The sequence below is a fragment of the Malurus melanocephalus genome, unplaced genomic scaffold (genome assembly GCF_030028575.1).
Source record: "Malurus melanocephalus ecotype Western Australia unplaced genomic scaffold, MMel_1.1 scaffold_394, whole genome shotgun sequence".
NCBI lineage: Eukaryota > Metazoa > Chordata > Aves > Passeriformes > Maluridae > Malurus > Malurus melanocephalus.
Window position 1 is genome coordinate 601,108 of NW_026623626.1, and position 25,797 is coordinate 626,904.

Below are 25,797 nucleotides of genomic sequence, written 5' to 3' on the forward strand. Positions count from 1 at the left end.
AAGACACAAAGGAAACAAACCTCTAATATTTTGCTCATAACTAGGGACACCCATGTTTAGGGCTGAATACTGTTTCAGTAAAAATCAGCGTCTGCTGAACACGCAGATAACTTTATAAATGTTTCTTGATATCAGTTACATATTATAGAATGAGAAGTGAAATTGGAGAGCAGCAGGATGTATTTATTTGTCTGAAAGTTACTACTCTAAATCTGTAGGTAACAATGGTTTAAAGGAAAATGTATACTAAATGAAAAAGCAGTGGCAAATAAAAGCAATCTGAATTGATCTGGAATAAATTTATCTGGAAAGAGCTTTAATAAAAAAGGCAGCCTCAGTCCTGGGATTTTCAACTAAGCCAGCTGATTAGCCCTGCAAATACAGGGCAAAAAGACTATTTTAAAAAGGAAGCACAATAATGAAAGGTAAAGAAAAACAATATAAACCAAATCTCTCCACATAAATGAGAATTCATTTTCCCTGTGACGCTCTTCACAGCTCCTGAAAGTGCCTGCTGCTGGCAATGAATGAAATAAAAGGGGAGGGAGGGCAGAGAAAAGAGGTGTTAGCTTACCAGCCGACGGAGCTTATCACTCCACTCCCTTTGTGACGTTGGGAACTCACAAGCCTATAAAACGTGTCTTGGCTCCCAGTCCCTTTCTCCTTGAGCAAAACCAAAAGCAAGAGGTGGCTGTACAGAGGAGAAATAGGATGCTGTTCTACTCTGAGGTAGCTCTCCTGAATCAGCTGCTACAGCATTTTTAACAGTTTGAACAGCATAGCCAAAGATTTTTTCTGACAGAGCTCTCCTTCCCAGTACCTGCTGTACTGCCTTACTTCCCCTTTTCTCCCTTTCCTCTTCTTATCTGCTGGTTGGGATTTTGGAGGGTTGGGAGAGGGAGGTGGGAGAGGGACATCATTCCTTGAAGAGAGGAGAGGAACATCCAAGATGACTTCAGTCCCCASAGCAAACTGGAACATGAACATGAGCAGCATGTGGAATATGAGCCTTGCTGAAGCAGGCAATCCCTGGGGACAGGCACTGGGAGCACCAGCTGGAAATGCTTCTCCCCCTGTAGCATCCCCARCAGGCAACTTCTCCAATCAGTTTGTACAACCTTCTTGGCGCATTGCCCTGTGGTCTCTGGCTTATGGTGGTGTGGTGGCAGTGGCTGTTTTTGGAAATCTTATTGTCATCTGGATTATCCTGGCTCACAAGCGCATGAGGACAGTGACAAATTACTTCCTGGTGAACCTGGCCTTCTCTGATGCCTCCATGGCTGCTTTCAATACTCTCATCAACTTCATCTATGCGCTGCACAGTGAGTGGTACTTTGGAGAGGCTTACTGCCGCTTCCACAACTTCTTCCCAATCACAGCTGTCTTTGCCAGCATCTACTCCATGACAGCAATCGCTGTGGACAGGTGAGAAAAAAGTTTAGATGTGAGAGATTAAGATCAGATTCTCTGCCAAAATAAAAATACAGAGATAACAAGGATTGCGATGAGAGGCAAAGACCACAATAGTTCATTCACTGTGCTCCTCAGTACTTCTTTAGCATCTCTCCATAAAACACTCTTTTTGTCCTTGTCTTTGGTCTTTCTCCTTCAGTCTTTCATTGCTTTTACTCTTCTGCTTTCTTTTACAAAAAACATTTCCTCTCTCTGACTTAAGCTGCTTTCGTGCTGTTTTTCAATACTTACTCTGAGCCATTGCTCAGGGTTTTATTTCCCACTGTGAAAATAGTCTGTCTCTCAGCCAGTCATCTAATACATACTAATAAGGAGTTGTAGAGATTGTGCGTAAAGGGAGAGGATTTCAAATTTCCCTCCTCTCTGTATTTCTGCAGCTGGCAGAGGCATTTGCCTCCTCTTCAGAAATCACTTCAAACCTTGTTTTTCATAGCTTTTCTAACAGACAGCTCTGAGATGCTTTGCTGCTCTTGATTTTAATTAATGAGACTATTCACATTGCCATCTCTGCCTATTTGGAGGTCTGGTAAGAACATAGTTTTAAAGTGCTCAGTTTTTTTTTAATTTCTTTTCTTATAAAAGAAAAAAGATCAGGGAAAACCTTTGCCTTTGTACTCCTGACAGTAATGAAATAGGACAGCTGTAGTGTCCATACAGAAAAGGGAAGATTTACTTGCCAGGTTTCCTACACAGATGCATTGATGGACTGTGTTTCTCAGAAAGTGCTGCGAGTCTCTCTCGTAAATTTTTTCTGTCTTTATTATTGTTTCCACATTTGCTGTGCTGGAGAGATAATTTACTGTATTTTCTTTTAGAAAAACAGATAGATTTGTACTTCTGATCTTTTATTCCTTCTGGCAATACACTGAAATTACTCAAACTCCTTTCTACATATTCAAATCACATTATACATCTTTGCTGAATTGAATTGTCAGAACTGCAGTATTTCCAAGTGATGGTAGTTAAGATTTCATAAGGTTCAATCTATCTTCTGAAATTATATTTCTCATTTGCAGGTACAAAGGTTGGGAAACATTGTCGTGCCTTTTGTTTGTGAAGAAGTCCATGAAAATGTTTTTCTATTTGCCCTACTAATTGCAAATTTTCAGTGGCTTTCTCAGCTAGATCCATTTCTGTTCTGTAAAGCTGAAATTCAAGAGAAAATTAGATTCTTGGCAACTCTTGTACTTCTTGGTCTGGGGCTGGGTGAAGACACAGGAAATCAGGATACTTTCCTCCTGCCTGTGATGTATCTTCTCAACTGTAATCCCCACTAAAAATGGAGAAGATAGTTTAACATCAGTGATACTACCTTCAACCAGGCAAAGATTTCTTTCATTGTCTTTTTGAGTTTACCTTAAGAGTCTTATCTAGCTTGAGATTTTCAGAAAGAAAAAAGCTTTAGTTGAAGTACCTAACAGTTAGAGCTGCATATTTAACAGTTACTGCTGCAGCTCAAGTCATTAGTTGAGCAGTTACTTGGATGCTGAGTAAGGTTTTATTTCATTTTTCTTGACAAAATTATCCACAGAGATGTAGTACTTACTACCTTGACAGTTCCTAAATTTATGCTAGGAAACTAGGAACAAAAGTGAACACAGTTTCTTAGGAATCCAAACTGCATTTCCAGAGTGAGAGAAAATAGCTCTGCTCCACACTGACTAAAATGCAACAGACAGATATAAATAGATTAGAAATGGCTTCCTTTGTTTAGCAATGCGAAATGCTGCTGTTCAGAAATGAGTAAAAAACTACTGTTATTCACTCTGATCTACTTCTTGTCTGAAAATCCCCATAAGAAATCACAATTTGCACCCATCACATCTTCCAAACTCACCTGCCTCCAAAGGCAAATCAAAACCTTCCCAGTGAACAATGCCATGGCTGTGTTTAAGTGAGCTCATTGTAGTACCACGCAGCATCGTGTAAAACAAATAGAAAAGCAGTCTATCCCTCCTTCCCTATTCACACTGCTATTCCTTTTCATTTTATACCAAAATCACTCATGATGTGTTCAGCACCTTTAAACATTCCCTGGCTACCTCTACAAAACAATTCTGCTAAGTTGAGGAAAATCAAGGGTCAAAATAGATCCCAAGGAATGTTCTTGGATGTACAGACTGCCTTATTCCAGGGCAAAGATCTGCTGGGTGGGCATTTAACAAACTTTGATTCCCATATGTCTTCTGTAAAAGTCCAGCCAGTGCTTCAGACAGAACACTGTGCTTTAGCTTTAACCCAGTAAAMTCATCCTTACATATTCTTTTAATTTAAAAATTAAAAACCAATCAAGAAAAGCTACAAAYTAGGATAAAGCTGCTGGGGGAACTGAAATGATGGGATCAGATGATTTCCCATTAGAAATTGTTACCATCTCAAAATACTAAAAGRTCATGCACTGTAACTCACTAAAAAGTATGTTGTGATATGCTCCACTGGCTGCTTTAGAGCATCTGAATGTTCATAGAGTATAAATGTGTAAATGACCCCAGACTGAGCACAGATCATGGGCAGTACATGTCTGATTCTGTAGGACATTCTAAGTTGTGGGAACAGTGAGACTACTGGACTGGCACAGAGTTTTGTGGAGTAGGCAGTTCCTGGAGCGGGGCGAGCTGCATCTGGAGCTGAGGATAAAAGTACCTGAGACTGTTGTAAGACCAGCACGTCATTGCACACACACTCAACTTTATGTGGGTTTATTCACACTTGTGATCAGCCCTCCCTGATGGGTTTTTCCCCTTCTTTCTCCTTCTTTACCAACAGGCTGTTTGCAGTTTACTGCAGAGATGTCACAGGTAGCTTTAAATGAGCTGTCTCGGGTGCCAGAAGCAGCACTGATTTTACACTGTGCTGCTTCATGGGCATTCATTCCTGCATTCTTCTGTAGCTCTTGCTGCACAGTTYCACAGCTACATTGCTTCCAGTGCAACAGCTCCTTCAGTTACCTTATGGGGATATCTGATGGCTACAGTGGAATCMTGGGATGTAGCAGTATAGCATAAAATAACACGCCTTCAGTAGAGTATTTAGTATTATGCATTTTTYGTGGATTTAGCACATGTACAGTATTACTTTCTCAGTTACTCTCCTCTCAGCAATTCTGTAATGATTTTCTCATGTCAAGGAATTTAAGTCTTTGTAAAAGCAACTGCTCTGGAATTAAAGAATGTGTTCTAATACTGACGGTGAGTAGTTGCTGATCCTATCCATAACTTACCATTTATTTTCTTTCTAGTATGCAAACAAGTTTTTGGTCTTTGACGAAAAAAAAATAATCAGTTTTACTTTATGTGGCTTATAACTATATTTAATATTCAGTTTTATTTCTCCTCTTGCAGTCTTCTCTCTTTTTTATGAACCTTAGTATTACCTAGTTTCCAGCATGCATTTTGTATGTCCTTATTCAATATTTGTCATTCTAGTTTCCCACCTTATTTTCTCACTTTCAGTATATCTACAGAAGCACATGGGTGTGACACTGGGTAAGTTTTCTTTTTCTTCTGTGACATTGCTCAGTTACTGATGACTGTTAATAATCCCTCTATACACTCATTAGACTCCAGTRTAAGTAATATGATATAAGCTTGTAAGAGAGGACATATATGAGGCATAAAAACAWGATTTAACTTATAAAATAAAACCCCGACTCATTATATATACAACYCTCACATCCTCAAAATACCAATTTGGCTCTTCATTCTCTGCAGGTGTATTCTGTAAGAGAGTTATTATTGCCACAAAATAGCACCACAAGCCTTATAAATTAATATTACTGAAATTTTGAAGTAGGYAGTTGGCACACTGAAAATCTTATCTTTTCAGCAGAACACATTTTRGTATCAGTCTCTGCATGATTTCCTGTTCCTGGGACAAAGTGCTCAAGGCCTTCATGCACCATAAACATCTTAAACCGGTATTCCTGGCAAACTATTATCTGACTGTTATTAAGTATCTGTTACCTGGCTTGTGTGCTCAGAAACACTGAAATATAGGGAAATGTGTATGTGTAAAAATGATCTCAAACATTTCTAGCAGGTTAAGATATGGAGTGCACAGGGCATGGCCCTGTGTTGTGGTCATATGGTAGCAGTGTCAGCAGAAGATGCACATCAGGAAGGTCTATTGGTCCTTGCATCCTCAAGTATGAGCTTGGCACCCAGTGTTTTGTGCTTGGCTCACCGGTGAATGGAGGAGGCTGAAGCAGTGACACACAGGAAACCTGCACTGCCCAGATTGCTGCCATCCATGGCACAGAAATGAGCTCAAAYAGAACTACAGCCTTTGGCCCCTTTCTCATTCCCTTTGCCCCAAATTTAGATGTCTCAAAGTAAACGCTTTTCATACAAAAGAAGTGAGAATTTGCGCTGAAGATTTGTGAGATAGAGATGAACATCAGAAAAAGAAAAACAAAAGAGCAGATGGAGGTTTTTTCAGATTTCTTGTGCTTCACAAGCTAGACATCTCCCCCTCATACCTGAGAATACTTTCACCAGAAGAAATGGATGGAGCTTGTGTCTGCTTTTTTCCATAAGATGCCATTTGATTGTTAGCTAGCTTTTACTAAAGCTTCTGGTGCCCCACAACTACAGAAAACACTCCCTGCCACACCCCTAATACCACACCAAAGTGCAGTACAACGTTTTTTTCAAACTAATGGGTGACTTCACGATCATGATGTCAGGAATCAGCCCTGGTCACTGAATATCATGAAGGGAAAAAATGCAAGAYATACTGTAAAAATTATCACTATTATTTCTATTCATACTTTGCCAAACTATAAAATTCAAAGAGGAAATCCCTTCCCTATTTCTCTGTCTTGCTGAAAGGGTATTTGAAGATAAAATACTTATTAAAGCATCTTATTTGTCGATTCTGGTATCTGGGCTGTCCTCTGAAAAATACCAGTCCTCASAACTGGAGAGAAAAAGTTGAATAGGAGGGGATTAAGGGTTCAAATAATCAAGAGCTGAAACATGAAGTGAGCTCCTATCATCTGGGAGCCTGAAAGGTTTTTTTTTGATTAGACAAGTCTCTTTCTCTCTTAGAAAAGAGGTGAAATAGTTTCTGCAAAATATTTTTGACGCAATGGCTACAGGATTCAGCATGCAGAGGCCAAGGAAAAATAATAATTTTCTTGCAATGGTACAATTTTATCATGATCAGACAAAAAGGAGTTTTTTTTCAGTTTTGGTCAAAATTCATGTCAGAGTTACATTATTGACAACATACTGGGGCAGTCTGGGAAAAATACAGACATAACAACTATTTTTTTTTCCTTTTTGTTTTGTACTGAGTAAATACTCTATTTAACAAGCTGCTTTCAAAAGGTGCTGTAAAAAAACTGAGATTGATACACCAATATCTTGAGAAATATAACCAACATTCATAAYAGCAACAGCAACTAGCACCCAGATTTCTTGTTCCAGACAGGAAATGTCTGATAAGTTTGAACCTTATGTTCAAAAAAGAAGTTCACTTTAGACAGAGACTTAGCCTTAAATACATTATCTTATTTATAATTTAATGAAAACTATTAGAATATGTATCTGTGGTTTACCATGCAATGTAGCCAGCGGCACTTTTAAAAGTTAGTCAAGGGTTGGGGTGAGGAGTTTTTTGGGGAGAGAGGTTTGTTTGTTCATTTGTTTATTTTCTTAAATATTATTGCCTAAATGCACATTTATCAACTGATTTACCAAGGAGGTATTCACATATTTGTGTTTAGCTAAAATAAATTTATTTCAAAATAACTGCATAAACAAGACAGAAGCCATCCAGATGACAGTGGCAGAAACATAAACACAGTGAGTTTATGCAGATGGAGTTGATCTTCAGACTTTGTACTAATGCTGGTCCTTGATAGCCCAGATAGATCATACTAAAAGAAAAGGAGAAACAGAAACCCTTCTGTCAGGGGAAATCAGCTAGTCTATCATTTTATGAGACAGACCAAAAAAAATTTAATATTCAATATACAATATTCAATATTCATAGACATAGAATACATTGTGTAAAATCAATCACATACTCATGAAAATCTAGCCCATTATCAGTTCCCAAATGTTCCTCAAGTAGAAAGCACTGTTTATGAGMGCTCATCCATCCTAAGGACTTTCAACTCTCTTGGTTTTAGGTTTTAGTCAAGAGGTACTTATGAACAAGGCACTGGAAGCTAGTCCTGATTTCAGAAGAACTTCAGTGTTTCCCCTGCTCAAAGCACAAATAGCCATTCACCCATAGCATCACACATTCCTCTGGGTAAATCAAGGCCAAGTCATATCTCTGGGATATTGCCCACTGATCTCTCAAATGTACCATGTGTTTGTTTATCTGTCATATTGTCACACATCTTTCTTTACTGCATTAGCTTTAAAGTTATCACTGTACAACCACCCTTCAGGCCACCAGGATCAGTCTTTCTCAACAGTCAGTTACAGTCCTACAGACATGCCYACAGCCACTCTCTCTGCACTGAAATTTGGTCTAAATAAATGAATACAAACCAGTCCCACAAGAAAAGAAAGAGCTCTAGTAGGTAGTAGATAGAGATTAAAGAACACAAAAGTTAAAGACTTGGTTTTATCATACAAAAATGCCTTTAAAATCTCAGACCATTCCATCACCTTTAGTCTACTCTATATAGCTTACCTTTTGTAGGATTTTCCACAGCAATGTTTTAAACATGGGCAATTTAAACAGCAATTTCCCTACCAAAGGTTCTTAATTACCAGTTGATTCTAAATACAGTCTCAAAATCAGCTTCTGTTATGAGGGACAAACAGCTTCTGTGTATTCATGAAACAAGTATGCCCTGCTGTCTGCTGTTGACAAGCCACTTACACGCAAGCATTATGATTTTTCTCTCAGTCTCTTCCTTTGTCAAGTTCCAATTTCCTGTTACAGTCTGGGAAGATTACATTTTGCCTACATTTTGCCCCATTTGAGTTTATAAACACATTGTACACAGGTGAAACAAATCATTTAGGATGATTAAAGGCTTCCAACTGTGTCTCCAGATGGGCATTTGAAGGATCCAATTTTGAACATCATTTTGTTTTAATAACATCTTGTGTATTTTTGCCACAATTTTCTAAATGATGTGTTAAAGATGAAAGATTTTCCTGGCTGTATTCATCAGTGTATGTTGTTTTACAAAAAGACAAATTAGGTTTATTTTTTTTATCTTTTCCACTGTTGGGACCATAATACACAAGCTTCATAAGCTTTTACAGTATGTACCAGCTATTTGTCTTGTGTTACTTGCAAACTGTAAGAGAGATACATGATTGTGCTGTCATTAAAACCACTGGTTTAAGAGYTTATCAGTGTTATTCAAAAGAGGATTGTCTCTATTTTTGTTTCAGAGAACAAAACATTTTCTTGATTTTGTGAACGCAGGAATCAAGAACAGAACACTAAATTGTAGACTCTAGACAAACAGAGCAGTTCAGAAGGTAACTAGATGTATTCTGACCCCAGCAGCTAAAAAAAGAGGAGAGAAGCAAGTACACCATGAAGCACCAGCCATTTTATCATGCAGCCTGAATGATTTCTCATTAAGATCAATGGAAAGACTCTTGCTGACTTCAACMGTAATTAGTTAGGGACAATGATTAACAAAAGTTGAATCTGGAAGAAAGGTGATGACAGTGGGATATTGTTTGGTCACAACAAACAAAATCGTGCTAATGATGTACATATGAAACTAAAGTGCTGCCAAAAAATGCTTAAGAGTCACAGATAGAAGAGCATGGTGCAGTTGTTGAGCAATCCACATCCTTGTTAGTGCTGGCCTGAGTCTCTACCTGCACTTATTTCCATTCCTGCATTTCTATATGTGCATATTYAATCTCATAATTTACTTCCAAGTATAAATGTTTATGTTGGGTGGGATAATAATGATTTCTGCTTGTTGTGATAAATGAGTATGATGAGATCATTCCTTTCAGCAATGYATATTTTGCATTCACATCCCTACTTTTTTGTTTGGAATAAGCTATCTGTGGCACTATCAGCAACTCCCACTGGAGTGAGAAAGCATTAGAAGTCTGATCTTTAAATCAAACCACCTCAGTGGGAGTTCAGGGCCCTTTATTCAGCAGGGAGTCCAACTGCTCCAGCCTGGTGACAGACTGAACAGTAAATGTCCAAAGACTACAAAGCAAATTGGCACAGCACACTCCACTGAAAAAATGTCTATGTGGCTCCAAAATGCTTTTCAGTGGTGTAACAATTCTTCAGTTGCCTGCAGCCATTGGAAATSCTTCTTCAGCTCAAATGCCTACCATATTTTACTGTCCTTAGAGAGGAGGTGTGGAGAGATACAAGGTCTGTGTATAAATACCATAGAACCCGGTGAACCTATGAGGGCCTCTGCACATGTCTGTGGCTTCAGAACAACTGCATAAATTTTGGGCACCACAACATCAAAAAGACATTAATCTCTCAAGGAGCATGCAGAGGTGGCCACAAAGCTGGTGAAGGGTCTGGAGGGGAAGCCTGATAAGAAGAACACTTGGCTCATTCAGTCTGGAGAAGAGGAAACTGAGGGGACACATCACTGCAGTCCAACATCTTCTCAAGGAGAAGCAGAGGGACAGGCACTGATTACTCTCAYGACCAGTGACAGGACCTGGGATAATGGCAGAAAGCTGAGTCACGGGAGATTTAAGTCAGGTATCAGGAAAAGATTTTTCACCCAGAGGATGGCTGGTCAGTGAAAGAGGCTCCCCAGGGCAGTGGTCACAGCACAGCCTGTCTGAGCTCATGAAGTGTTTGGACAATGCTCTGGGGCATGGTGTGATTCTGGGGGATGGTGYTKTGCAGGGTCAGGAGTTGGACTTGATGATCCTCATGGGTCCCTTCCAATTCCACATATTCTATGATGAAGTTCAGACCATTTGAAAGAACAGTGGAGTAGCAGAACAGTCATTAAGACAGAGCATCCAAGAAGTCCTGCTGTGCCCTTTGCATGCAATTTATGGTTGAGTTCTCTCTCATACACCTGCAGAGGCAGAAAGGCTTGCCACCACAAAGCCCCAGTGCCAAAATGTTCTGGTTTTATACCAGTTCTATTTATCTTGGAMTCTCTGATACACTAGGGATGTCTTTTGCCCTTACATGACCCCAGTTTCCTTTCTCATTCTCTCCTCTCTGAACACAATTTCTGTATGCTGTTTTTCTACAATTCTCCTTTCTATCTTCTCTCATTAGGTTCTCATTTTTCTCATTCCACTTCTATTTTTGCATTCAGTACACTGTTCCCCAGTGTCAATTCTTTTGCTACATCCTGTATCTCATCATTCTCCCTTTCACTCCTGGCCTACTCAAACACTCTTATTTTTTTCAATACCATGTTCAGCACCATTTAGTGCACAATTCAGACACCATGTCTGCTCTTCCCCTTTGTAACAGGCACTTTGCCATCCTTAATATATGTAAGGATATGACAGTGAAAAATAAGAGCTCTAGTGACAGAGCTACACCATGAAACACGACAGTCAGTTGTCAGTCATGGGTAACTTGTAATATACAGGGGCAATATACCCATCATACACACACATTATCCCATCCTTAACCTCCTCATCTCACTGATTTTCTGAGCAACAYCTAAGCATGGAATGTCTTGCCTGTGCTAGCAAGAGCTTTCATTACTACCACAAACACCCTTGCTTAATGGACAGAGATCAATGGCAAGGGACAGCTAAAAACTTAGCTATTGCTACTACAAGGTGGAGGCTAAAGAGATAGACAAACTACCCTTACATATCTGTAATGGCAAGGTAACATTTACAGCAAATGAAATTACAGGCAGGAGTGTGTGTCTCCTTTGCAAATAGCAGCAAATATTAAGGAAGAATTCAGTTCTTTTCAAGGCTTCTTTTGACTACAGATTAACATTCAGAGTCTGCTCAAATGTGGAGGCAATKTTTGACCTGCATCTGAGGGTCATTCCACATTTTCTACTATACTTGCACAATCATGGTTTCTCTAAGAAAATGCTACCAAACTTACATGACAAATCTGAGKGAATGTAACAATTGTAGTTATAAAGCAATATCTCACTATGCTAATTAAGCAATTTTATTTCTAAGAAAAGCCACTTAGAGAACATGTTAGATACCTCACTGTAATTGTTAGTGTACTGGCAATGTAAAATAACTTGGATTTGTTATCAAAGGCTCTGTAACGGAGAGCTGTCAATACTCTCTTCAGCTAAATCTATCCTGCACAAAGGCATTATTGAAGGAATAGTCAAGGTTCCTCCATCCCTTCCCATCTTGTTTCTTAGAATGACTGCCTGCTACATTTTTGTAATCAATCTTGTGCAATAGCTAGGCTGTTTGCTTATCACTCAAATTCAAACTCGAAAGATAAATAGCCTGCTTTCCATCTGATCCTTGTCCTTTGACTTACCTTGCTCAGRCAATTGTTAAAATTTCCATCAGCACAGCTATATGAATCATTTCACCCAAACAATCCATGTCTTTAAAGGGCAGACAGGGAGATAAAACAAACAAATTTTATCTCAGGCAATGAGAACTACTGCTGTTGTCYACTGGGAATAAGAATAATATAACTGGGAATAAGAATAATGTGAATGTAATAGAAATCTGACAATAGCACATAAAATAATAGCAATGTACAATCTGAAGGAAAGTAGCAATTTGAAGGAATAATTCCAGGCTAGGAGGAGATGCCTTAGGAGTCTCACAAGCATGTGAAAATGATTATTTGTTTATGGATTTTCACTTACTASAAGTCAAGATAATCAAACATTTGGACAGTACTTGGCAGCCCACACAAAAGCCAGCTCAATTTGAAAGACAAGGTTCATGACTACAAACCTGACTTCATTACCAAGTTGTACTTGCTCTTTGGAGGAGAAGGGAGCTAGGTGGTAGAGAGCAACAATCCAACTTATGTATATTTTCTTGAGAACTGCTCAAATAAAACTATTTTATAATGTGTAATACAAAAGCACCAGCTTAGCTGAAATAAAATAACAACAGGCATGTGAAAGATAGGGGAACTAATTACCCTGTGGAGAGAAAATACTAAGTCCAGTAAAATCAATAAAAGTTGAACAATCTTGAAATTCTAGATATGGAAATTGATGATTCAGAATGGAAGCTGCTTTTAGATCACCCCTTGTTTCTGACAACATTTAGATGTTTTACAATATAAAGGCAGTTATCATGTCTGCTAGAGGGTGGGTAGCACTATTATGACCAATGTTAGATTTATCACATATTTTATGGTTAACTACAAACAGAGTTACCTTTGCTAAAACAAACCTCTGTTCTGTAATTACTTATCTGTCAAGTATAAAATTTCCGAAAAGTAAGACTACCTTGAGCGAAATTTGTGTGGCACAACAGGTAAATATGGATGCAGAAGATTCTTGCACAAATTCTGATCAGGAACATTATCTTATGAATTATTGTTATTGTCTCATGGCTAATGTCTGTACCTAAAAATCTTGGGCAAGTCTGCCAAGAACCTAGGTGTGTACTGTAACAATTAATACATATCACATCCTCCTTCATTTGAAATGAATACTAATCTTTCAATTGCAGTAAACACAACATATTCATCAAAAAAATGATGGATAAATTTTCTATCTCCCTTGTTCCTTCTATCTTTAAGAGAGATCAAAAGACAGAAAACAAGAGTTGCTTTTCTATTACCAATTATCTTGATGCTTTCTCTCTTGTTGCTTTTGTTCCCTAAGCTTTTATATTGTAATTATTTAGAGTAAACTTTTTGCATGTTCTTCTAAGGCTACCAGTAAACATGAACTGCCGACATAGTCATGGGATAGCAAGAAGACTGATATCCTACCAGGGAACACAGGAACTGGGAAGGTAAATGAGGGGTTTTCTTCCTCTGTGCATCTATTTCCCTTGGTGCTTTTACTAGTTCTAAACTGGCTGTTCTCTCAGTCTCTGCAGGAACCAGTTGCTCTGGGGTTCTTTGGCAGACAATCTGAGGTTGGTCTATCTCAACTGAAATAAATGCATGTGGATGTAGCAAGTTCTTGTAGCCCTGGGACAGATGACTAATAATTCTGACAGCTTGGTTAATTTTTTAATTAGAAATAAATGCTTTGTGACCTAGCAGATTAACAGAGGATCCAGCTATACTGCTTTTCAATCAGGCTGCATAGTAACAGAATRGTCTAACTCTTAGCAAAAAGGCTGCTCTACTGATATACATATGATTAACTGGGTGTCCCATGGCTGCAAAATAATATCCAATGAACCTTCTTCTCCTTTCAGCAYTGCCTTCATTGGAGCTGAACCACCCAAAGAGCACAATGACATCAGAACTACAGGAAGATGAATATCTGCTTTTATCCTTTTCTTTTATCCTATCTTTGGCTGATTCTAGATACATATAAATTCCTGAAGACTTCTTACCCAAAGRTTTTTGCTTTCTTTTACAGATATATGGCCATCATTGATCCCTTGAAACCCAGGCTCTCTGCAACTGCTACCAAGGTGGTCATTGGGAGCATATGGATTTTGGCTTTCCTGTTGGCCTTTCCCCAGTGCCTATACTCCATAACCAAGGTGATGCCTGGGAGAACTCTTTGCTATGTAGCATGGCCAGGTGGCCCAAAACAGCATTTTACGTAAGCTTTTGTTTTTTTAAACTTGTGCATGGTGTTGTCTAGACTTAAAATGGATTTGGTAAAATCTGTAGCGTGTCATGCAGATACTCTACATGCAGAATAACGGACAGCTTTGATCACTGAGAAATGTAGAGCCAGCTTCCTAAGCAAGGATGACAAAGCATTCTACGTGATAAACAGAACACATTTATTCTCTTCCACGTCTCTGAATGTGTTCCCTCCCGTGCTGCATGTTTACCATCACTGCTCCACCTAAGATGGCTATTCTATACAGACAGAGATGGTCAGAACTTGGAACATAACATGCAATTCAAAGCAAGTTTCCTTTTTATCCTAGCCAGGAAAACAAGGATTTCCAGTCTCTCCTRTGAATCACTGTTGTGGTTTGAATGAATTCAATGGGAGCAAAACACTCCCAAGTTCCAGCAAAMCCCCCTCCCCCCTCTCTTTTCTCCACCCGGGTCCTAGAGACAACCTTTTCCMCAGAGARGAAAGTGAAAAGAAAAGGGGGRRMAAAAACTATTTATTTAAAAATTATATAAACACAAAGAAAAAAAAAACCTGTGGAATCAGCTGTTAGATCCCAAAGCCTTTCTCTTCCCTCCTGGGAGTAGCTTCCCCTCCGGGCCCCCAGAGGGGTTCGACAGAGTCTCTATCCGATAGTTCACTGAAGGGTCTTTCTCCCTGCTGTGCCACGAGAATTCTCCAATTCTCAGATGAYGAAGAGGGAAAAARCGAATTCGAGGAAAAACAAGTCCAAAGAAAGGCAGAAAAAGGAGCAGTCCCAGGAAGAGCAGCTTCTTTTTCCACCGCTGATCCCGAGAGAGAGCGAGCCTCCCGAGAAAAAAAAAACAAACGTCTGTGTCTTGTCCCTTTCCCTCCCATTGTCCTTGAAGGGAGGAACATCACCAAACAAACCAGAGCAGTCTCGACTATCATGTATAGTTACAGAAGGGTTGTTTAACTTTCCTCTAACATAAGCAGATGATAGGAATACAATACTCAGCTAACCTAGGACRATCACTTAGGTTGGAAACAACCTCTAAGATCATCAAGTCCAACCATCAACCTTACACTGCCACTAGACCACATCACTAAGTGCTACATCTACACATCTTTAAAATACATCCAGGGATGTTACATCAATTGCTCCTCTGGGAAGCCTGTTCCAATGCTTGACAACCCTTTCCATGAAAAAAACTTTTCCTAATATCCAATCTAAACCTCCCTTGGCACAACTTGAAGCCATTTCTTCTCTTGCTATGCAAGAAAAGAGACCAACACCCACCTCTCTACAATCTCCTTTCAGGTAATTGTAGAGAATAGGAAGGCCCTAACCAGTTTGCTTTTCTCTASATCACTTCATGAGAGGGCTGGATTTTGCCACTTCAATCTGTTACATTATCACAATTACTTATCTCACATATTAGCCCAAAAGAGAAAACCAAATGACCTATAACAGRTTCCAGTTTCTGAAAGTGAAAATACCAGTTTAAGTTTAATATATCCTGTTTGTCTCTCTGGTAGAATTAGGAATAAATGGCTACCTAGGCATCTGTCCTTTCATGTCTTCACTGGCATTTAAGAAGAACATTGTGTCCAAGGCTGAAAGCCTGTGTAACCATCTAAAATCAAATTTGACCTTTTGCTCTTTTTGAGGCAGGTGAAAGAAGTCCTGGTCATATGTAATTTTTATCACTTCAGGAGGCATACACAGACATCTGGCTTTAGGGCAGGAAGGTCACACTCAGTGACAGCTGGGGATTCTTCACTGATCATTCACTGGGCTTTTATCTGAAGTTGGCATTTAACCAGGAACTAAAAGGAGGCAAAAGAAATGATCATTGTTTTCCCACTGCTTACATCAGCAGTGGTGACTATACCGCACATAGGCTACAGACCTGTGGTGCCTGAGTGCAACAGATCTGCCACAGGAAAAATATTAGGTGACGGGACTCTTATCAGGGTCTGCACCACTATATCACTAAAATACTTAAYACTTATTTTTCTCTTTTATTTGGGGTCCAGACAAGAGCTCCAAATGCCTAGCTTGCCCTCATGATACTTGGCTGTGCAACAATTAAATCAGCTCAGCTAGTTACAAACACATCTTATTCTGCAGTCACTAATCATGGTAACTATAGAGTCATTCTTAACACRTGCTAGTGCAGGCTCAGCAATCGACACTCCATAAAGCACATGCATTAAAATGTTAACGAATGTGCATTGCAATGCAAGACTTTCAAGTGGACAGTGGAAACACCAAGGACTAGACAGTTAATATAAAACATTCTTTGTGCTAAAGTAGCAGTCTTGACTTYTGGCAGCCCATTCCATTGGTATAGCTCTTCTGAAAGCACTTACCACCTTAATACCTTTCCATTGCAGGTATCATGTCATTGTGATTGTCCTGGTCTACTGCTTTCCACTGCTTGTCATGGGCATCACTTAYTCCATGGTGGGAGTTACCCTCTGGGGAGGAGAAATACCAGGTGACACATCCAACAAATACCAYGAGCAGCTCAAAGCTAAGAGAAAGGTACTGTTCCATTAAATCCCACTAAGTGAATCCTTATAAAATCATCTGCAGTTGTGTTGCAACCTGTCACAGTAAATTCTTTCAGAAACACCAAATCACTTGAAATAGCAGTAATGAGAGATCTGCTTCAATGCAAAATTTGATTAAGCTTGACAAGTTGTCTTCTATGTTCACTAGCTTTTCTTCTTGTAACTTTAATGTTTGTCATTAAATAAAGGTAATATTTAGGCTTGCACTTCTTAGTCTATGTGTTAGGTAAGATTCTCATCCTACTGAAACAAAAGTGAATCTTGCTGTAATTCTCAGGTGATTAAGGTCCATCATATTTGAGATAAGCCCTGATCAGCCTGTTTGTAAAGAAAAATTTATGTTTTAAACAATAACTTTTTTGTGAGAAATGCAAACTAATTTCCCAGATATTTTCTTTGAATCTCTTTCATTATAAGTACTGCTTAATCTAACTAGACTGGGGATTGCTTATGAACTGAGTATTTGACTATCTCCACTTCAACTTTCATAATGTTGTAGAGCCATGAAGGTCTCTTTCTTATAACATTCTTTCTCTTAACTTTTTTTACTTAATAAGGCAACCTTCTTTTTATTTCTGTAATTTTTCTTTTCATACTAAAATGTATTTAACCCTTCAGATTTTAAATAAAGGATACTCTAATGCAGACTTCAAATTCAAAATGATGAGCACATTTTCATTTGCTCAGTTTGCTTCCTGATACTGTATGTTTGAACAGTGGTATATGCTACTGTGCTGGAGCAATAGCAGAGTGGGTCCTGATACATAGGTCTTCTGCAGATTCTGGAGAACACTAACATTTTTATTTCTTTCAGAACATAGCAAGGAAGATGAAAATGGKTTTTTTATATATTGCACATATATGTGATTGTGAAATACAGTTCTGAATTCTTCTGAAAGCAACAACAAGGAACAAAGGATGCTAAGAATTTCACAGTGCACTTTTTCATACTATACAGAAAATGCTCTTATGGTAGAGGATATTTGAAAAGAAAGATTAGGACCATTTTCTCCTTCATACATCTTCAGACTCATAAGAGACAAGTGCCAAGCTGCCATTAAGTTTCAGTTGTCAGAAAAGTAGAGATGCCTAGGCAGCTTTATGGTATGACATGCAATGCCTCCCATGAAACCAAAAGCATTACTTATTTTTGTTTAATACAGCCTTTTTAAGAGGGAAAAATGTTAATCTYTCTTATGGAACTAGAATGCAGCTTGGCCAGTATTATCACTCCTRTTGCCTTGTAACAATTAAAGATTATTTGGCATGAAAACAGAGAGAAAATTATGAAAAATAATCATAGACTAAGCAGCATGCTTTGCATATTTACCCCAGAACAAAATTATTGGACTAATTTCCAGAAATACTGAAAGCATTTCAAAAGATCAGCTTTTCACTCTGTGATATGACCCAAAAAATTCAACATTACCATTATGGTTTTCACTGTGCATGTTGTCACTTACCCAAAAGTGTATTTTCAAAATCATAAGATTATCTTTACATAGGCAGAAAAATATTTCAGGGGTCAACTAGCTGTGCTATCACCAGTGCTCCCCTTTCAGCCATTGAAAAAAAAAGAAGCAAATACTCCATGAGTGGTGACCAGTTTCTGATTGTAAAGACGAACCAGGAAATCGCTTTCTCTAACAGACACAATTTGCAAAAGCAAATGTGGAAAGAAAATCATTAAATTATTGCAGCACCAGGACATCCAGAAGTTCAGGACTTGTTATCATGACTAAGTAAAATAATTACCTTAGGACATAGAAACTAGAGGCCTCTGAAGAGAAAAATCTGGCTTTTACTATATGCAATAGAGGACCCAATTAAATCCCTTGAATACTTTAAAAACAACACCTGCTTAGAATTCTAAATATATACAAGCGTCAAGGAACAGCATCTTTAATTAAAGGATTTTAAATGTGTCAATAGAGGAATGCATACCTTCAACAGATGCAACAAGGGAATTAAATTATGTGCAGATATATTATAACTGCATCAGTGACTTTATGGGTAGAGCTCCATGACAGCACTTTAGCTATACTGCTGTGCTCTCCAGCAGGATTTATGAAATAACTGGTATTTGGAAAGATGAATCATAATTGGTTATTCATGGAGAGGAACGAACAGACTGGAATCCAAATAAAGCCATAATTCAGCCTGCCTCTGATTATAGAGCCAGTGCWTTGCCCTTTTCAGGCAAAGAAATCATCTGTTTTTCTTGCTATTTACATATAGATATCTAGACACATGGAAAATCTGTGCACTTATAATAAAGAAGAAATATAAAATAGCTGACTATATTTCATATCATGCARTGATACAGTGCAAATGTGTCTGATTAGGGTTGTTTGAAATGCTGTTTAATATTAAGAAGGTAGTGAACAGTTCATGTAAGACCTTCAAAATACAGTGTACGCCAACAAAAGATTTGAAACTTGAGAAAGTTGTTAGTAGTCCAAGAGATAGTCTCATCATTTCATATATRTGATTGTGCAATACAGTTCTGAATCCTTCTGAAAGCAACAAGAAGGAATGAAAGATWCAAAGAATTTCACAGAGAAGCGCCGCAGGTTGGACAACACAAAGTAATGCTTAGTATCTTTATYAGTCAAAGACAAAATGTTTAGAAACCACATCGCTACTGGGGTTTTTTTGTTTGTTTGGTTGGTTTTTTTTACAAATAGACAGCTCAAATATCTCAGGGACCGACCCACTTAAATTTGCCTGACATCAGTCTTTTGAACTTCTGAACATTTGCTACATGTGGGAACTTTGCAGCCATTATCCCTTGTTCTTAAAGCTTCTGGCATAAATATTGACTGATGTTCAGCCGAACAATTTATTCTCCTACAATTCCTATTTTCACAATATGGAATTATAGACTCAATGTCATACATAACAAGTTTATACAGGTGTCTCATGAGGCTACTATCAGATTTACAAGGTCAAAATGTTCCTTACATTCACTGCAAATAGAGACTTGGCCTCAGATGTTGTCTCCACACCCTGTTTTTGCTATCTAACAAGTTCCAATCATTCAATTTTATGTAACCTGTAAGAGGGAATRATCATGTATTCCAAGTAAAATCAGTTACTATTGTTTTTATCAAGAGATATAGTTCTGACASAACTCTTTACTAAAAAAAGGAACATTTATCTCAACAGGAGATGCCATTGCCTGGCTTCATTGAGACAAATACAGAGGAACAGAAAAATGTTCTTAGTTTTTATATTTTCTTTATTGTTCCTTTTACTTATGGCTGTCAGCTTTGTGATATCACCAGGCATCTTYTCCTCCACACTTATGCTTCTGCCTGTATGTTTTCCTTCTCCTAACACAACCTAAGGTGTCATCTCAACTTCTTTTGGAGATGAAGATTGATTAAAAGCCACATTGTTTTAATACAAAAATTGTTCCTCAAATTTAAATATAAACCAAGAAAAAAAAACCCATATGTTTGCTAGCAAGTCACAGTTTCTGTGAGAACTCCTATATAAACACTTCACACATATTTCTCTGGTTTGTTCTCTTTTTCTTTCCCCTTCCTTTCCTAGATTTAGAAAAAGGACAGCTAAAAATGATCAAACGACTTATGAAAAGTTTATGAAAAAGTTATCTGGGTCCAAGGGTTTGTCTTGCATGTGACCTCCTACACATCCGAAACTTCACTTTTATTCTTAAAATGTCCTAAACTTTTCAGTAATGGAGACAAGAAGGCCAAGGAACAAGRTATCAGGGTTTAGAGAAACACAAAGATGGTAGGTAAAGTGAAGAGCTGCTGGCCATTAAATCCTGAAATACAGTAACTAATAGGAGAGAAGCTYAAGGCAGGTAGAAGAGAGAGTACTTTAAGAAAGGGTAACTTAAGAGTTATTAAAGAGCATYTGAGTTGCTCTCCTGCCAGATGCTTATGATTTCAGAAGATTCAGAAAGGTTTTAGGCAAATTAACAAACATTAAATTCATAAATCAGGGAGTTGTTAAAGTTGGAAAAGACCTCCAAGATGAATGAGTCCAACCTCTGACTGGTCTCCACTTTGTCAACTAGACCACAGCACTAAGTGCTGAGTACATTCATTTCTTGAACACTTTCAGACACAGTGACTCCACCACTTCCCTGGGCAGCCTTTCCAATGGCTGACAACCCTTTCAGTGAAGAAATGCTTCCTGATGTTCAAAAATTCTCCCTAATGTCCAAGTAGATACTGAAAGGATGAATCAGAGATGCACTCCTCTTTAATATGCTCTTGGGTGCTCTTGGGTGCTCTTGGGGCAGTATTAGGAAAATAGAAGATGGAAAATGGCCAAAAGTACTCCTGACTTCTCACTGACTTTCAGTGCAACTAAAAATGCAGATTTTTCCTTTTTTATTTCTTTACCACATATGAATAAATGAAAACACATTAATACATGTTTTATACTACACTTTGCACAGAAAACACTAGTTAGAAATAATGATACTTTTGCTGGCATTAAAAGGTAGCTGACCAGGTCAGAATAAAAAAAAAGAAGACAAATTGTTTCACTATTCACTAGTTTATTAGGGACCAGAGGCAGGGGAAAAAAAAAAAGAGAAAAGGAAAAAAAAAGGAAGACAGTGAAAGCCTAAAATGCTGCAGTGCAGCAGCAAAACCCTTGGAATACGGAATTAATTATGGGCTGACACAGATCTGAAAAAATCAAGACCATATTAATAATATTAAGCTTATTCATAATAAATAGGTGTTAAGACTAGTATACTATAAACTCAAAGGTCACATGATTTCAGGCAATAAATAACTATGAAATCAAAGATCCTTCTAGTTAACAAGCAACCACTAAGTCTAGACAGACAGACTRGGGATAGCTACTGCCCTATTCATAAAACCTTTTGTGAAAGTTTGCATCCAGGCATGTGAAACAAAGTGTTTTGACACTSTGGGTCCAAGGGTTTGTCTTGCATGTGACTTCCTACACCATCCCAAAACTTAACTTTTATTCTACATATTTGTTCAGGATTCTTCAAGACTGGAAAGTAATTGCTTCCTCATGGGACTGCATAAAGATATAGCAGGTTTAAAATCTTCCCAGTTATTTAAGTAATCAATCTTCTAGCTTTTCCCAGCAYGAGGACCAGCATAGCCATCTCCAATAACTTACATGTTTATGTCATTTTCAAAAGGACATAAGGAAAACAAAGTTTAAAACAGCAGAAAATAAGTATAACTCAAACATCCTAAATTCAATTAAACCCACCCCCTAGAATAAACTACACAATTTGTACTACAGACTTGAAGGGAAAGGCAAATCTTCACAGCTGACACCCTTATCTATACTGAATCATCACCTGTGACTAGTTTTTAAAAGTCAGACAGCAATAAACGCAGAATTTTTTGCCTTTTTTCAGGCAACAGTGCACCAAGGCTGCACATATGTCAAAAAACTCACTACACATGTAAGGTGTGCAAAGAGAATCAAATCCTGGAACACACTGTATGCAGGGTGAAGGCATCTGGATTACAGATCATCCAGACTTGCCATGCTACAGCCATGCAGCAGCCTGTGGAAGAGAACTTACACTGCCACAGTGACTTTCCCATCATTTATTTATTCATGGGACATGAGTGTTTTCACCTTGAAGATTCGTTTGTGTTTGTGCACTGCAGAGAGAAATGACGGCCACGGTGGTGCTGGAGCACTTCACTCAMACACTGACAAGGTGTCTGCTCCAGAACAGTGCAAACATACACAAAGGGCTACAGGGACTTTCCCCTRGGAAGGCATCTCTTCCCTTTAGCTGATCGTACATTTCTGGGAAGTGATTAAATGAACAATCTACCCATCTTGTTGTGGGGTAATGAGGAACAGAAACTCAATTTTCTATGAATACTATGTATCTTCTCCCAAAAATAGATGCCTCTATGATTTTTTGGTACACCCATACTGATCTTCTATAAATGGTTCTACTCTTAAATTTTGCAAAGATGACAATGAAAATAAAATGCAAAACAGAATAAATAAATACTAGAAGAGAACTAAGAATATTAGCCTGGAGAAATAAACGATATTTTAAGAACAGATGATCTCACTAATCTAATAGTCCTAGCACTATTGCTGATATTATAATGTGAGGAAGGCTATAATGCTTGACTTGCTACAGTTAYAGCTACAGTTAAATGATCATTTATCTAAAATGCTGATGCGTTGTGAGCACCTCGTAGCCTAAAGGTCTATGATTGAAAAMCACAGGTGTACTTCATTGCAGCCATTTACAAATTTAGCAATCACTGTTTGGCACATTCAAAAAACAAAAAGACTAAGTAATATGATGTTGAAGAACAACTTACGCCAGCTAGCATAATTTCTGTGCACTACATTGCTTCGTTATCAGACAACAATCAAGCCTTTTAAAGATTCCAGTCCTTACATGRAAATGCCTGCTGATTAATTGCTCAGACAACTGAAGGTGTGACAAAATAYCACCCAAAGTGGCAGCTTGTTAAGCTCATGCATTGTGTTTCCTCTACATGAAATAGAAAGAATTGAACTAAAAGTTTCTGAAGTGATTAGTCTGACTTTATGATTTCATACTTTCAAGTCAGTCTCCTCCGAGGTAATAATCACGTAGTCATGTATCTCAGACTTCGTGACATTACTCTAAAAATTAAATCTTTTTGAAGATCTTCATATCAATGAGTCATGACACAATTTACTATGTCACATTTCTTACTTAATATAAAGAAAAAATAACAGGAAGAAGGAATTCTCAAATGCTTTTAAAGGCTTTTCTAAAAACAAACTCATCGCTTGTTTGCCAGACACTGGAAGATGTTGAACTGTGTCCAGTGTTTTCTCCACTTATTCACTGAGTGTCTCTCTCAATACTAAAATGTTAAATGAAAACAGGACAGGAACCAGCCTTCAGGCCTGTTACCACTGGCAACTTTAACAGAATTTCTCTGTTATCATCTTAAACCTCCATCTTCAAAAAAATCTCACCAGTCCTAGAGTTCAATTTTCCAGGCTAAATTTCTTTATAGAAAGCTCTATTTATGACATTATTTTCTGTGAGCTTAATTAATTACTTAATATCCCTCACTGGTGTCACGTCTACAGATGTTCTTACCTCTTATTTCCAATCTCAATATTTGTTTACATTTTTTATATAAATGAAACAAGTGCTTCTGGTCTTCTATATAACAACATCTTTRGGCAAAAATTACCAAAACCAGACAAGGAATGCCAGCAATGTAGGGTCACCATGGTCCTGCACAGGGATGATCCCCTGTTCTCCATGGAGAATGCCTCATCTGGAACATCCTAATATCTCATTTTTTTCCTTTCATTAAAGAGATGACCTGGTCATGCTGTAATCAGTCAGCAACATCTGTCGCTCCTCATTTGTTCACAACAGGCAAACAAATTAACAGCAGGTAATTTTATTAGTCCTTAACTGAGCATATCCCAGAATTTTTCTGAGAATGCTCCTACCTATGGAGGTACAGTGTAAAACAACCCCCAAAAACAGCACAGTACCAATCCAGCAGTTTCTATCTGTTCTCTGATATCTGTCACTGTCACCACCSCACTTAGGGACGTAATCACTACTGGTACCACACAAAGTATATGACCAGCACTGTGAAGCTGCATTTCTGCTCCCACAGTTCTTCCACATTCAGGTTCTTTCTCTGCCTTGCTTTTGTAGCAGCGAAGCTCATCTTGTCATCAAACTTACTCAGCATGCCTTTATTTTGCTGTACAAATACATTAAATGACTTAGATCTCAAGATTGGTATTTAGAGAGTATATCCTGGTTTGGAGGGAGATTAGTATTAAATACTTTCTAAGAAAAATATTTTTCTCTCCMCTACCTTTGCAGTGCAGTGTTTCCCAAATCATGCTCAGTAGTGACATGTAAAAGGTAAAATGATTTCCTAAAATTAATAACTGAAGACAGGCTTCCTCTGATTCTGCTTCAGAGCACCTCTTACTATATCCTTMACTTATGGGAAATATGAAATAGCCTTGTTAATGTGGTAGATGCAAACCAATCCTAATAAAGCTAGAGCCTGACTTCACAAACTGTGACACATGCCTAAAATTGATTTAGTAAGCCTGGAGATGGAGTTACTCAAGCATATGTGACATGCTTCTTAATATGCTTCCTACAAAGCACAGACGCTTATCCTGTCTGCAGCTCTTTTCCATGGCTCTGCATGTGAGAGTCAGGACTGGTCATTAGGAAGATTATTGGACTGTTCCATGAACATTTTGAGCAGTTGTTCCATAACCATAAAGACAAATATCCTGCCAGGCTCACCAGATTGCTATTAACACAATAGTCAAAGTCATTACTTGCAAGTAATTGCTATTACAGCTAAAAGTTTGCAGAAGAGGATGTTTTTTTTTAAAATCTTATTTTCTCTTCAGCTTAAGAAAAGCTTGGAAAGGGTAATGAGGGTCAGAATAGCATATGAATAGCTTTCTGGTGAAAATACCAGCAGATTTTCAGATTTTGATCAGTGATACATTCCCATAGTTATTACAAATCTCAACAAGCATACAGAGTATTGACAGSAAAGCCTGATTTGGGCATTTTTATTTACCATTAATTAAATTCTTGCACAATCATCACATTAATTACAGTGTATGACCCCCTCCCTAATCACATGCACAGGTGCTTTTTTCCCAGCAGGATGAGGCAGAATAAGCAATAATGTGAGAAAAGTAGGGGAGGTTTAAGTTTCAAAAAGTTCTGTTAAATTCTATCACCAAGTATATGGACTGAAAACCCACTGAAAATATAGGGAAGGAGGAAAGTAATTATCAATGTTGTGAATCATGATTTTTATTTCATAGTTTCACTCTTCRCAGGCATAGAAATTGCCTTGGGAAAGACTGGGACATGAGGTACAGGGGAATACTTTTCATTGCATGTTAAACCCAAAATATTTCTTACAGAGCCATTTTATGGTCTAGGAATTTCAGGGAAAAAAGCTCACCTGTTTTCCTTTTTAGAATTTTTTTTTTCCTGCAATTTGTTCTCTTTTTAATGTTTTTCCCACCATTTTAAACAAGACTTCTTATTGGGGTAAAAATACAGTCAGACCTCCTGATCATTTTTTGAACATAAT

At 38.0% G+C, this 25,797-nt stretch overlaps 1 protein-coding gene across 1 annotated transcript in view; it reads left to right on the top strand.

Annotated features, from left to right (window-relative positions):
• The first annotated feature begins 949 nt into the window (after positions 1–949).
• Positions 950–25,797, top strand: part of TACR3 (tachykinin receptor 3) — a 37,226-nt gene continuing 12,378 nt past the window's right edge. The window contains exons 1-3 of the mRNA XM_057379234.1: positions 950–1,425; positions 13,925–14,113; positions 16,502–16,652. Of these exons, the coding sequence (XP_057235217.1) occupies positions 950–1,425; positions 13,925–14,113; positions 16,502–16,652 (816 nt within the window). The remainder of the gene's footprint in view (positions 1,426–13,924; positions 14,114–16,501; positions 16,653–25,797) is intronic.